Below are 14,451 nucleotides of genomic sequence, written 5' to 3' on the forward strand. Positions count from 1 at the left end.
GACAGTAGCCAACAGGCTGTATCCTGACAGTTTTAGACAGTAGCCAACAGGCTGTATCCTGACAATTTTAGACAGTAGCCAATAGGCTGTATCCTGACAGTTTTAGACAGTAGCCAACAGGCTGTATCCTGACAGTTTTAGACAGTAGCCAACAGGCTGTACCCTGACAGTTTTAGACAGTAGCCAACAGGCTGTATCCTGACAGTTTTAGACAGTAGCCAACAGGCTGTATCCTGACAGTTTTAGACAGTAGCCAACAGGCTGTACCCTGACAGTTTTAGACAGTAGCCAACAGGCTGTACCCTGACAGTTTTAGACAGTAGCCAACAGGCTGTATCCTGACAGTTTTAGACAGTAGCCAACAGGCTGTATCCTGACAGTTTTAGACAGTAGCCAACAGGCTGAACCCTGACAGTTTTAGACAGTAGCCAACAGGCTGAACCCTGACAGTTTTAGACAGTAGCCAACAGGCTGTATCCTGACAGTTTTAGACAGTAGCCAACAGGCTGTATCCTGACAGTTTTAGACAGTAGCCAACAGGCTGTATCCTGACAGTTTTAGACAGTAGCCAACAGGCTGTATCCTGACAGTTTTAGACAGTAGCCAACAGGCTGTACCCTGACAGTTTTAGACAGTAGCCAACAGGCTGTATCCTGACAGTTTTAGACAGTAGCCAACAGGCTGTATCCTGACAGTTTTAGACAGTAGCCAACAGGCTGTATCCTGACAGTTTTAGACAGTAGCCAACAGGCTGTATCCTGACAGTTTTAGACAGTAGCCAACAGGCTGTACCCTGACAGTTTTAGACAGTAGCCAACAGGCTGTATCCTGGCAGTTTTAGACAGTAGCCAACAGGCTGTACCCTGACAGTTTTAGACAGTAGCCAACAGGCTGTATCCTGACAGTTTTAGACAGTAGCCAACAGGCTGTATCCTGACAGTTTTAGACAGTAGCCAACAGGCTGTATCCTGACAGTTTTAGACAGTAGCCAACAGGCTGTATCCTGACAGTTTTAGACAGTAGCCAACAGGCTGTATCCTGACAGTTTTAGACAGTAGCCAACAGGCTGTATCCTGACAGTTTTAGACAGTAGCCAACAGGCTGTACCCTGACAGTTTTAGACAGTAGCCAACAGGCTGTATCCTGGCAGTTTTAGACAGTAGCCAACAGGCTGTATCCTGACAGTTTTAGACAGTAGCCAACAGGCTGTATCCTGACAGTTTTAGACAGTAGCCAACAGGCTGTATCCTGACAGTTTTAGACAGTAGCCAACAGGCTGTATCCTGACAGTTTTAGACAGTAGCCAACAGGCTGTACCCTGACAGTTTTAGACAGTAGCCAACAGGCTGTATCCTGACAGTTTTAGACAGTAGCCAACAGGCTGTATCCTGACAGTTTTAGACAGTAGCCAACAGGCTGTACCCTGACAGTTTTAGACAGTAGCCAACAGGCTGTATCCTGACAGTTTTAGACAGTAGCCAACAGGCTGTATCCTGACAGTTTTAGACAGTAGCCAACAGGCTGTATCCTGACAGTTTTAGACAGTAGCCAACAGGCTGTATCCTGACAGTTTTAGACAGTAGCCAACAGGCTGTATCCTGACAGTTTTAGACAGTAGCCAACAGGCTGTACCCTGACAGTTTTAGACAGTAGCCAACAGGCTGTATCCTGACAGTTTTAGACAGTAGCCAACAGGCTGTATCCTGACAGTTTTAGACAGTAGCCAACAGGCTGTATCCTGACAGTTTTAGACAGTAGCCAACAGGCTGTATCCTGACAGTTTTAGACAGTAGCCAACAGGCTGTATCCTGACAGTTTTAGACAGTAGCCAACAGGCTGTATCCTGACAGTTTTAGACAGTAGCCAACAGGCTGTACCCTGACAGTTTTAGACAGTAGCCAACAGGCTGTATCCTGACAGTTTTAGACAGTAGCCAACAGGCTGTATCCTGACAGTTTTAGACAGTAGCCAACAGGCTGTATCCTGACAGTTTTAGACAGTAGCCAACAGGCTGTACCCTGACAGTTTTAGACAGTAGCCAACAGGCTGTATCCTGACAGTTTTAGACAGTAGCCAACAGGCTGTACCCTGACAGTTTTAGACAGTAGCCAACAGGCTGTATCCTGACAGTTTTAGACAGTAGCCAACAGGCTGTATCCTGACAGTTTTAGACAGTAGCCAACAGGCTGTATCCTGACAGTTTTAGACAGTAGCCAACAGGCTGTATCCTGACAGTTTTAGACAGTAGCCAACAGGCTGTACCCTGACAGTTTTAGACAGTAGCCAACAGGCTGTACCCTGACAGTTTTAGACAGTAGCCAACAGGCTGTATCCTGACAGTTTTAGACAGTAGCCAACAGGCTGTACCCTGACAGTTTTAGACAGTAGCCAACAGGCTGTATCCTGACAGTTTTAGACAGTAGCCAACAGGCTGTATCCTGACAGTTTTAGACAGTAGCCAACAGGCTGTATCCTGACAGTTTTAGACAGTAGCCAACAGGCTGTATCCTGACAGTTTTAGACAGTAGCCAACAGGCTGTATCCTGACAGTTTTAGACAGTAGCCAATAGGCTGTATCCTGACAGTTTTAGACAGTAGCCAACAGGCTGTATCCTGACAGTTTTAGACAGTAGCCAACAGGCTGTATCCTGACAGTTTTAGACAGTAGCCAACAGGCTGTATCCTGACAGTTTTAGACAGTAGCCAACAGGCTGTATCCTGACAGTTTTAGACAGTAGCCAACAGGCTGTATCCTGACAGTTTTAGACAGTAGCCAATAGGCTGAACCCTGACAGTTTTAGACAGTAGCCAACAGGTTATTGGGGCTATCTGAGCATAATGTAGGCCTACCAACAAAACCAATGGAGCAAATCCCATAACATTTTGAATGGAAATAGCTTTTGATTTCTATGATACAGGCTATATGTTCAATGCAGGTCTACATTTCATTATACTTTTTTAAAAACGTTTTTTTACTTGGTCTGTAACATCACGGGCCAAACAGGTGACTGTATGATGCAGGAAACCACTTTACAAAATAAAATGAATTATTATCACCATACAGAGAATTAAACAATGTAGGCTAACCCTTCTGCCTATTGGCTTATTTGCATATTCAAGCCTGTCTCAAAATACAACACTGCCCCTTTAATTAAGACATAAGCTTTTTAACTGATTTTATCTTTCCAAATGACGTAAACATAAACTGATTGACTTTTCAAAGACAACTTTAAATGTAGCGTTTTCTGCTCTTTTAGGAAGCAGTAAAGCTCCCCACTGCTGAGCTATGCGTATCTATAACTGGGCTAATACCTCCCCACTGCTGAGCTATGCGTATCTATAACTGGGCTACTAACCCCCCACTGCTGAGCTATGCGTATCTATAACTGGGCTAATAGCTCCCCACTGCTGAGCTATGCGTATCTATAACTGGGATAATAACCCCCCACTGCTGAGCTATGCGTATCTATAACTGGGCTACTAACCCCCCACTGCTGAGCTATGCGTATCTATAACTGGGCTAATAACCCCCCACTGCTGAGCTATGCGTATCTATAACTGGGCTAATAGCTCCCCACTGCTGAGCTATGCGTATCTATAACTGGGATAATAACCCCCCACTGCTGAGCTATGCGTATCTATAACTGGGCTAATAGCTCCCCAACCTGCTGAGCTATGCGTATCTATAACTGGGATAATAACCCCCCACTGCTGAGCTATGCGTATCTATAACTGGGCTAATAGCTCCCCACTGCTGAGCTATGCGTATCTATAACGGGGCTAATAACCCCCCACTGCTGAGCTATGCGTATCTATAACTGGGCTAATAACCCCCCACTGCTGAGCTATGCGTATCTATAACTGGGCTAATAACCCCCCACTGCTGAGCTATGCGTATCTATAACTGGGCTGATAACCCCCCACTGCTGAGCTATGCGTATCTATAACTGGGCTAATACCCCCCCACTGCTGAGCTATGCGTATCTATAACTGGGCTAATAGCTCCCCACTGCTGAGCTATGCGTATCTATAACTGGGATAATAACCCCCCACTGCTGAGCTATGCGTATCTATAACTGGGCTGATAACCCCCCACTGCTGAGCTATGCGTATCTATAACTGGGATAATAACCCCCCACTGCTGAGCTATGCGTATCTATAACTGGGCTACTAACCCCCCACTGCTGAGCTATGCGTATCTATAACTGGGCTAATAGCTCCCCACTGCTGAGCTATGCGTATCTATAACTGGGCTAATAACCCCCCACTGCTGAGCTATGCGTATCTATAACTGGGCTAATAGCTCCCCACTGCTGAGCTATGCGTATCTATAACTGGGCTAATACCCCCCCACTGCTGAGCTATGCGTATCTATAACTGGGCTAATAGCTCCCCATAGCTGCGTATCTATAACTGGGCTAATAACCCCCCACTGCTGAGCTATGCGTATCTATAACTGGGCTAATAGCTCCCCACTGCTGAGCTATGCGTATCTATAACTGGGCTGATAACTCCCCACTGCTGAGCTATGCGTATCTATAACTGGGCTAATAACTCGCCAACCTGCTGAGCTATGCGTATCTATAACTGGGCTAATAACCCCCCACTGCTGAGCTATGCGTATCTATAACTGGGCTAATACCTCCCCAACCTGCTGAGCTATGCGTATCTATAACTGGGCTAATAGCTCCCCACTGCTGAGCTATGCGTATCTATAACTGGGCTGATAACTCCCCACTGCTGAGCTATGCGTATCTATAACTGGGCTAATAACTCGCCAACTAGCGAAGAATATCTACAAATGTGCACACTCTGCGTGCGCTCTGATCTGAACTGATCTGAAAAGCGCGTTCACTCGCGGGTGATTGAAAGACCGCTCGTGGGCTACCCCAGCCAATATTACATTTTTACATTTTAGTCATTTAGCAGATGCTCTTATCCAGAGCCACTTACAGTTAGTGAATACATTCTTTTATTTTTTATACTGGCCCCCCGTGGGAATCGAACCCACAACCCTGGCGTTGCAAACGCCATGCTCTATCAACTGAGCTACATCCCTGCCGGCCATTCCCTCCCCTACCCTGGACGACGCTGGGCCAATTGTGCGCCGCCCATGAGTCTCCCGGTCGCGGCCGGCTGCGACAGAGCCTGGATTCGAACCAGGAATATATAATTATATAATTCTACTCCGTTGCGTCTCTGGCTCTGCCTACAACACACATCTCAGAGTCATTCTTGCAATGTTAGATGTGTTTTGGTTTGTTGCATTGGAAGGGGCTGATATAATGTTGATTCGATCACATAAAAAACATTGATATATATAGTGTAAACTAATGAAGTTCAATCTCTTGCGTCTCTGCGCAGCATTTCGCGGCTGCGTGCGCAGTTTAGAGGGAACATTGATCGTATCGTTTGTAAAATGTTGGTATCTTGACAACACTAGTTGTATTTATTTATTTATTTCACCTTTATCTAACCAGGTAAGCCAGTTGAGAACAAGTTCTCATTTAAAACTGCAACCTGGCCAAGATAAAGCAAAGCAGTGCGATAAAAACAACAACACAGAGTTACATATGGGGTAAAACAAATCATGAAGTCAAAAATACAACAGAAAATATATATATACAGTGTGTGCAAATGTAGTGTTATGGAGGTAAGGCAATAAATAGGCCATAGTGCAAAATAACTATAGTCTCCAGTATCCCAGGAGATTCCTCCTATAACAACCAATCAGAATCTCCTCTGTTGAATATTTCAATAATTCACCTTTGCCGAGGGGGGTGGCCTGGTCACCGGGGGGAGAGTTATGGCACCTGGGGCCTTCTGAGTGTCTGTCTGTCTGTCTGTCTGTCTGTCTGTCTGTCTGTCTGTCTGTCTGTCTGTCCGTCCGTCCCCAGGGCTCTATCCCACAGTAGTAGTTCTGAGTGTCTGTCTGTCTGTCTGTCCCCAGGGCCAGAGTGGAGGCTCCAGGGCTGTAGGAGGTGAAGAGAACAGTGGTCTGGAGAGACAGGGTGTTAACCCCTTCTACCAGGGACTGTTTGATGACCCGTATGTAGACCAGGTGAGCTGTGTTGTTCTATTCCCAACCCTATTAATGGTGCCTTAGGGGATGGCTGCCGTTTTACGGCCTCCTAACCAATTGTGCTATTGAGGTTTTTTTTCTCGCATTGTTTTAACTTATTTTGTACATAATGTTGCTGCTACCGTCTCTTATGACCGAAAAGCGCTTCTGGATATCAGAACAGCGATTACTCACCTCGAACTGGACTAATATTTTTTATTTAATGAGTCTGACGCAAAGGATATACTGTTTTTCCCGGAACAGGCCCAAATCCCCGTCATTCGCATGAAGAAAAGACGGAGGTACAGGGGGCGGAGATCCGGGTGCCTTGTGAGAATTTGTCGGCGAGTGTGTAACCCGCCTCTTCCATCCGTTCTATTGGCCAACGTGCAATCACTGGAGAATAAACTGGATGAGCTCCGTTCGAGACTATCCTACCAACGGGACATTAAAAACTGTAATATCTTATGTTTCACCGAGTCGTGGCTGAACGACGACACGGATAATATACAGTTGGCTGGGTTTTCCGTGCATCGGCAAGACAGAACAGATACGTCCGGTAAGACGAGGGGTGGGGGTGTGTGTCTATTTGTCAATAATATTAAGGAAGTCTCGAGGTTTTGCTCACCTGAGGTAGAGAATCTCATGATAAGCTGTAGACCACACTATCTACCAAGAGAGTTTTCATCTATATTATACGTAGCCGTCTATTTACCACCACAAACCGATGCTGGCACTAAGACCGCACTCAACAAGCTGTATAAGGCCATAAGAAAACAAGAAAATGCTCATCCAGAGGTGGTGCTCCTAGTGGTCGGGGACTTTAATTCAGGGAAACTTAAATCCGTTTTACCTAATTTCTACCAGCGTGTCACATGTGCAACCAGGGGAAGAAAAACTAGACCACCTTTACTCCACACACAGAGACACATACAAAGCTCTCCCTCGCCCTCCATTTGGCAAATCTGACCATAATTATATCCTCCTGATTCCTGCTTACAAGCAAAAACTAAATCAGGAAGTACCAGTGACTCGGTTAATAAGGCAGTGGTCAGATGAAGCGGATGCTACGCTACAGGACTGTTTTGCTAGCACAGACTGGAATATGTTCCGGGATTCATCCAATGGCATTGAGGAGTACACCACCTCAGTCACCGGGCTTCATCAATAAGTGCGTCCACGACGTCGTCCACACAGTGACCGTACGTACATACCCCAACCAGAAGCCATGGATTACAGGCAACATCCGCACCGAGCTAAAGGCTAGAGCTGCCGCTTTCAAGGAGCGGGACTCTAACGCGGACACTTATAAGAAATCCCGCTATGCCCTCAGACGAACCATCAAACAGACAAAGAGTCAATACAGGACTAAGATTGAATCCTCCTACACCGGCTCTGATGCTTGTCGGATGTGGCAGGGCTTGCAAACTATTATGGACCACAAAGGGAAACCCAGCCGCGTGCTGCCCAGTGGCGCGAGCCTACCAGACAGGCTAAATGTATTTTATGCTCGCTTCGAGGCAAGCAACACTGAAGCATGCATGAGAGCACCAGCACGACTGTGTGATCACGCTCTCCGTAGCCGATGTGAGTAAGACCTTTAAACAGGCCAACATTCACAAGGCCGCGGGGCCAGACGGATCACCAGGACGTGTACTCAGAGCATGCGCGGACCAACTGGCAAGTTGGCAACTGGCAACTGTGACGTTTTATGACCTGAACAAAAAAAAATCCAGAAATGTTCCATACGCACAAAAAGCTTATTTCTCTCAAGTTGCGTGCACAAATTTGTTTACATCCCTGTTAGTGAGCATTTGTCCTTTACCAAGATAAACCATCCACCTGACAGGTGTGGCATATCAAGAAGCTGATTAAACAGCATGATCATTACGCAGGTGCACCATGTGCTGGGGACAATAAAGGGCCACTTTTAAAATGTGCAGTTTTGTCACACAACACAATGTCTCAAGTTTTGAGGGAGCGTGAAATTGGCGTGCTGACTGCAGGAATGTCCACCAGAGCTGTTGCCAGAGAACTGAATGTTCATTTCTTTACCATAAGCTGCCAACCGGCCAAACGGCCTCCATGCCATGTAACCACGCCAGCCCAGGACCTCCACATCCGGCTTCTTCACCTGCGGGATCGTCTGAGGAGGGGGAGTGGGGTGGTGCTGAGGTGTATTTCTGTGTGTAATAAAGCCCTTTTGTGTGAAAAAACTCATTCTGATTGGTTGGGCTTGACTCCCCAGTCTGTTGGCCTTGAGGTCTAAACCAGTCTGTTGGCCTTGAGCAGGGACCTGGTCTAAACCAGTCTGTTGGCCTTGAGGTCTAAACCAGTCTGTTGGCCTTGAGGAGGGACATTCTCATTCTAAACCTACTCTCTTGTTTCTCTCTAATTTCTCTCTTGTTTCTCTCAGAGTGAAGATGTGTATGGGTCTTATGATGCCGTGCCTCAGGAGCAGTTTGCTGAGGTTCTACTGCGGACTGGGAAGCTGGCCGAGACCAAGACAGAGGGACAGACCCTGTTCCCTACCACAGAGGGTAACACACACACACACACTGGCAGAGAAAGAGAGGTGGAACAGAGAGAGGTAGAGACAGCGAGAGAGAGGAGAAGAGAAGAGAGAGAGGAGAAGAGAAGAGAGAGAGGAGAGCGAGAGAGTAGAGGAGAGAGGAGAGAAGAGAGAGAGAGAGAGAGAGAGAGAGAGAGAGAGAGAGAGAGAGAGAGAGAGAGAGAGAGAGAGATAGAGAGAGAGAGAGAGAGAGAGAGAGAGAGAGAGAGAGAGAGAGAGAGAGAGAGAGAGAGAGAGGATTATAGCTCCATGGATAATCAAGACCGAGGTACTTATTGTTGGAGCCGAAGCACAGAGAGAGAATCTGGCCTCATATTTTAATTTACGGGAAATAAAGATAAAACACCAGGTAAAAAACCCAGGTGTTATTTTAGATTCTGACCTGAATTTCAAATCACACTTTAGGAATGTGACCAAAATAGCTTTCTACCACCTGAGGAATATTGCCAAGGTGCGGCCGTTTCTCTCTCAGGCTGATACAGAGAGACTCATCCATGCTTTTATTACAAGCAGGCTTGACTACTGTAATGCTCTCCTGTCTGGTCTACCCAAGAAAGCCATTGGTCAACTGCAAAACACACAGAATGCTGCAGCACGGGTACTGACCAAGACCAGACGGAGAGCACACATTACACCGGTTATAAGGTCTCTGCACTGGCTGCCTGTGAGTTTTAGAATTAATGTAACGTTTTTTATATTGGTTTTGTGCACCCCAATACATGTCAGAAATGCTTTTAAGTTATGAACCCAGTAGGTCCCTCAGGTCCTCTGGCACTGGCCTTTTAACTATCCCAAAGCCTGGGACCAAGAGGCATGGAGAGGCAGCCGTTAGTAACTATGCCCCCAGCCTGCCAGAGAACCTGAGGGGGGACGAAACTGTGGACATATTTAAAAGAGGTCTTAAAAGACATATTTTAGCTTTGCTTTTCCTCAGGAGGCTTTTTAGTTGTTCAGTTTGTCATTATTTTGTTATTTATCTTATGTTTGTTGTAAATATTTCAGCTTAAATTTTCATAGTTTTTTATTAGTGTTTTCCTGTAAAGCACATTGGGTTGCATTCCATGTCTGAAATGTGCTGTATAAATAAAGCTTGATTTGATGAAGAGAAGGGAGAAGTAGAGAAGAGTGAGGGGTAGAGAAGGGTGAGAGAGGTAGAGAAGGGTGAGAGAGGTAGAGAGGAGAGAGGGGTAGAGAAGAGTGAGAGAGGTAGAGAAGAGTGTGAGAGGTAGAGAAGAGTGAGGGGTAGAGAAGAGTGAGGGTAGAGAAGAGTGAGAGGTAGAGAAGAGTGAGAGAGGTAGAGAAGAGTGAGAGAGGTAGAGAAGAGTGAGAGAGGTAGAGAAGAGTGAGAGGTAGAGAAGAGTGAGGAGTAGAGAAGAGTGAGAGAGGTAGAGAAGAGTGAGAGGTAGAGAAGAGTGAGGAGTAGAGAAGAGTGAGAGGTAGAGAAGAGTGAGAGGTAGAGAAGAGTGAGAGAGGTAGAGAAGAGTGAGAGGTAGAGAAGAGTGTGAGAGGTAGAGAAGAGTGAGGAGTAGAGAAGAGTGAGAGAGGTAGAGAAGAGTGAGGAGTAGAGAAGAGTGAGGAGTAGAGAAGAGTGAGAGAGGTAGAGAAGAGTGAGAGGTAGAGAAGAGTGAGAGAGGTAGAGAAGAGTGAGAGGTAGAGAAGAGTGAGAGGTAGAGAAGAGTGAGGAGTAGAGAAGAGTGAGAGAGGTAGAGAAGAGTGAGAGGTAGAGAAGAGTGAGAGGTAGAGAAGAGTGAGAGGTAGAGAAGAGTGAGGGAGGTAGAGAAGAGTGAGAGGTAGAGAAGAGTGAGAGAGGTAGAGAAGAGTGAGAGAGGTAGAGAAGAGTGAGGAGTAGAGAAGAGTGAGAGAGGTAGAGAAGAGTGAGAGGTAGAGAAGAGTGAGAGAGGTAGAGAAGAGTGAGAGGTAGAGAAGAGTGTGAGAGGTAGAGAAGAGTGAGGAGTAGAAAAGAGTGAGAGAGGTAGAGAAGAGTGAGGGGTAGAGAAGAGTGAGAGGTAGAGAAGAGTGAGAGGTAGAGAAGAGTGAGGAGTAGAGAAGAGTGAGAGAGGTAGAGAAGAGTGAGAGGTAGAGAAGAGTGAGAGAGGTAGAGAAGAGTGAGAGGTAGAGAAGAGTGTGAGAGGTAGAGAAGAGTGAGGAGTAGAGAAGAGTGAGAGAGGTAGAGAAGAGTGAGGAGTAGAGAAGAGTGAGAGAGGTAGAGAAGAGTGAGAGGTAGAGAAGAGTGAGAGGTAGAGAAGAGAGAGAGGTAGAGAAGAGTGAGGGGTAGAGAAGTACTTGAAATCTTCAAAGGAAGTAGTTATCCAGCTGGTAGAGAATGGTGGTCGATAACAAAAACACGGAGTTACAGAGAGACTCTATCTACGGGGGTTAGACCTCTCCTCCCCTCTTCTCAGCTCTCCGCTCCTCTCCTCCTCTCTCCTCCCTCTTCTCAGCTCTCCGCTCCTCTCCTCTTCTCTCCTCTTCTCAGCTCTTCTCTCCTCTTCTCAGCTCTCCACTCCTCTCCTCTTCTCTCCTCCCCTCTTCTCAGCTCTCCGCTCCTCTCCTCCTCTCTCATCCCCTCTTCTCAGCTCTCCGCTCCTCTACTCCTCTCTCCTCCCCTCTTCTCAGCTCTCCCCTCCTCTCTCCTCCCCTCTTCTCAGCTCTCCGCTCCTCTCCTCCTCTCTCCTCCCCTCTTCTCAGCTCTCCGCTCCTCTCTTCCTCTCTCCTCCCCTCTTCTCAGCTCTCCGCTCCTCTCCCCTCTTCTCAGCTCTCCACTCCTCTCCTCCTCTCTCCTCCCCTCTTCTCAGCTCTCCACTCCTCTCCTCTCTCTCCTCCCCTCTTCTCAGCCCTCCGCTCCTCTCCTCCTCTCTCCTCCCCTCTTCTCTTCTCAGCTCTCCGCTCCTCTCCTCCTCTCTCCTCCCCTCTTCTCAGCTCTCCACTCCTCTCCTCCTCTCTCCTCCCCTCTTCTCAGCTCTCCGCTCCTCTCCTCCTCTCTCCTCCCCTCTTCTCAGCTCTCCGCTCCTCTCCGCTCCTCTCCTCCCCTCTTCTCAGCTCTCCACTCCTCTCCTCCTCTCTCCTCTCCTCTTCTCAGCTCTCCTCCTCTCTCCTCCTCTCCCCTCTTCTCAGCTCTCCGCTCCTCTCCTCCTCTCTCCTCCCCTCTTCTCAGCTCTCCGCTCCTCCTCTCTCCTCCCCTCTTCTCAGCTCTTCGCTCCTCTCCTCCTCTCTCCTCCCCTCTTCTCAGCTCTCCGCTCCTCTCCTCCTCTCTCCTCCCCTCTTCTCAGCTCTCCGCTCCTCTCCTCCTCTCTCCTCCCCTTTTCTCAGTTCTCCGCTCCTCTCCTCCTCTCTCCCCTCTTCTCAGCTCTCCACTCCTCTCCTCCTCTCTCCTCTTCTCAGCTCTCCACTCCTCTCCTCCCCTCTTCTCAGCTCTCCGCTCCTCTCCTCCCCTCTTCTCAGCTCTCCGCTCCTCTCCTCCTCTCTCCTCCCCTCTTCTCAGCTCTCCGCTCCTCTCCTCCTCTCTCCTCCCCTCTTCTCAGCTCTCCGCTCCTCTCCCCTCTTCTCAGCTCTCCACTCCTCTCCTCCTCTCTCCTCCCCTCTTCTCAGCTCTCCACTCCTCTCCTCCTCTCTCCTCCCCTCTTCTCAGCTCTCCACTCCTCTCCTCCTCTCTCCTCCCCTCTTCTCAGCTCTCCACTCCTCTCCTCCTCTCTCCTCCCCTCTTCTCAGCTCTCCGCTCCTCTCCTCCTCTCTCCTCCCCTCTTCTCAGCTCTCCGCTCCTCTCCTCCTCTCTCATCCCCTCTTCTCAGCTCTCCGCTCCTCTCCTTTTCTCTCCTCCCCTCTTCTCAGCTCTCCGCTCCTCTCCTCCTCTCTCCTCCCCTCTTCTCAGCTCTCCCGCTCCTCTCCTCCTCTCTCCTCCCCTCTTCTCAGCTCTCCACTCCTCCTCTCTCCTCTTCTCAGCTCTCCACTCCTCTCCTCCCCTCTTCTCAGCTCTCCGCTCCTCTCCTCCCCTCTTCTCAGCTCTCCACTCCTCTCCTCTTCTCTCCTCCCCTCTTCTCAGCTCTCCACTCCTCTCCTCCTCTCTCCTCTTCTCAGCTCTCCACTCCTCTCCTCCTCTCTCCTCCCCTCTTCTCAGCTCTCCGCTTCTCTCCTCCCCTCTTCTCAGCTCTCCGCTCCTCTCCTCCTCTCTCCTCCCCTCTTCTCAGCTCTCCGCTCCTCTCCTCCTCTCTCCTCAGCTCTCCGCTCCTCTCCGCTCCTCTCCTCCCCTCTTCTCAGCTCTCCACTCCTCTCTTCCTCTCTCCTCCGCTCCCCTCTTCTCAGCTCTCCGCTCCTCTCCTCCTCTCTCCTCCCCTCTTCTCAGCTCTCCGCTCCTCTCCTCCCCTCTTCTCAGCTCTCCGCTCCTCTCCTCCTCTCTCCTCCCCTCTTCTCAGCTCTCCGCTCCTCTCCTCCTCTCTCCTCCCCTCTTCTCAGTTCTCCGCTCCTCTCCTCCTCTCTTCTCAGCTCTCCGCTCCTCTCCTCCTCTCTCCTCCCCTCTTCTCAGCTCTCCGCTCCTCTCCTCCTCTCTCCCCTCTTCTCAGCTCTCCGCTCCTCTCCTCCCCTCTTCTCAGCTCTCCGCTCCTCTCTCCTCCCTCTTCTCAGCTCTCTGCTCCTCTCCTCCGCTCCATAGCGTAGAGCTGTGTGTCTGATGGATGCTACAGGAAAAAATACACACCGTCGCAGGACACAAAATACAAACCACTGCAACACATTAAATGTGCACGCACGCACGCACGCACACTGGCAGCTAAATGGATTTGTTCGCACACACTACACACTCACCTTCCTGTCAGAGGGACAGAGAGAGAGAAAGAAAGAGAGAGAGAGAATGACGGAGAGGAACGCGTTCGGAAAGAAAAACATCGACGCCACGACTGCTTCTTCCCGATAACACTGTTGGATTAATGAGTAGAGGTGTGTGTGTGTGTGTGTGTGTGTGTGTGTGTGTGCATGTTCTTTCACTGCTCATAGAGGCATAACAGCCCTCATCCTCTCCACACAGTGTTAAAGTGGAACTGACAGTGTTTTAGCAACATGAAATGGTATTAAAATCTGTTCATATACACCCCCAGGAACAATATGACACCTTTTTTTTTTTGCATTTTCTGACAAGCGAGCACATGGATATGGTCATTTTCACGTTTTCATAAATTCTTAGATTGTTTGGGAATGACATGTACTAATGACATTCGTGAACGTTCTATAGATGTATATAGTGGAAAGCGCCGTGCATTTGGACAATTAATAGACACTGCAGTAAATAAAACTGAAGAAAAACGTCAGTCTTGTCCACACAGACCAGCCAGAGCTACAGTCTATATGCAAATAATTCACTTTGAACTGAACTGTGTGTTTACAGGCAGAAGCAAACAGCGTGACTCTAGATCATTGGAACGCATTCGCCAAAAGCCACAGAATACACCTGAATGGATTTCTGCAAATATGCAAACACCACAGGAGTCCTCTTTACAGTCCTATTGATCAAATGACCATGAGCAAGTAGGCTATCTCTCTCTGTTGCCTATGCATATCAACAACAGCAAGATCAGCAACTGCTGTTAGCCAGAGCGAAATTAGCTAAAATCTAATGAGGGAACATTCGATTAACCCTCTCAAACTTTTTCAGCTAGTTGGCTGTCAAAATTGCACTGATAAACGATGGGGAATAGTAGCCTGCTCGTCCTTCTGCAGCTGGCCCAACCAAGCACCCAAGCTAACCGGCTAAAGTTGGCTAGCTACTTCCAGACACAAATGAGAGAACACCTCTGACCATTTTACTTGCCCTAGCAGAGCTGGTTAGCTA

At 48.3% G+C, this 14,451-nt stretch overlaps 1 protein-coding gene across 1 annotated transcript in view; it reads left to right on the plus strand.

Annotated features, from left to right (window-relative positions):
- Positions 1 to 14,451, plus strand: part of LOC311124947 (NBAS subunit of NRZ tethering complex-like) — a gene marked incomplete at both ends in the record, with an annotated part of 38,145 nt that overhangs the window by 16,276 nt on the left and 7,418 nt on the right. The window contains 2 exons of the mRNA XM_084199041.1: positions 5,951 to 6,061; positions 8,478 to 8,601. Of these exons, the coding sequence (XP_084055167.1) occupies positions 5,951 to 6,061; positions 8,478 to 8,601 (235 nt within the window). The remainder of the gene's footprint in view (positions 1 to 5,950; positions 6,062 to 8,477; positions 8,602 to 14,451) is intronic.

Source organism: Coregonus lavaretus (assembly GCF_964263955.1).
Source record: "Coregonus lavaretus genome assembly, contig: HAP1_SCAFFOLD_4824, whole genome shotgun sequence".
NCBI classification, from domain to species: Eukaryota; Metazoa; Chordata; class Actinopteri; order Salmoniformes; family Salmonidae; genus Coregonus; species Coregonus lavaretus.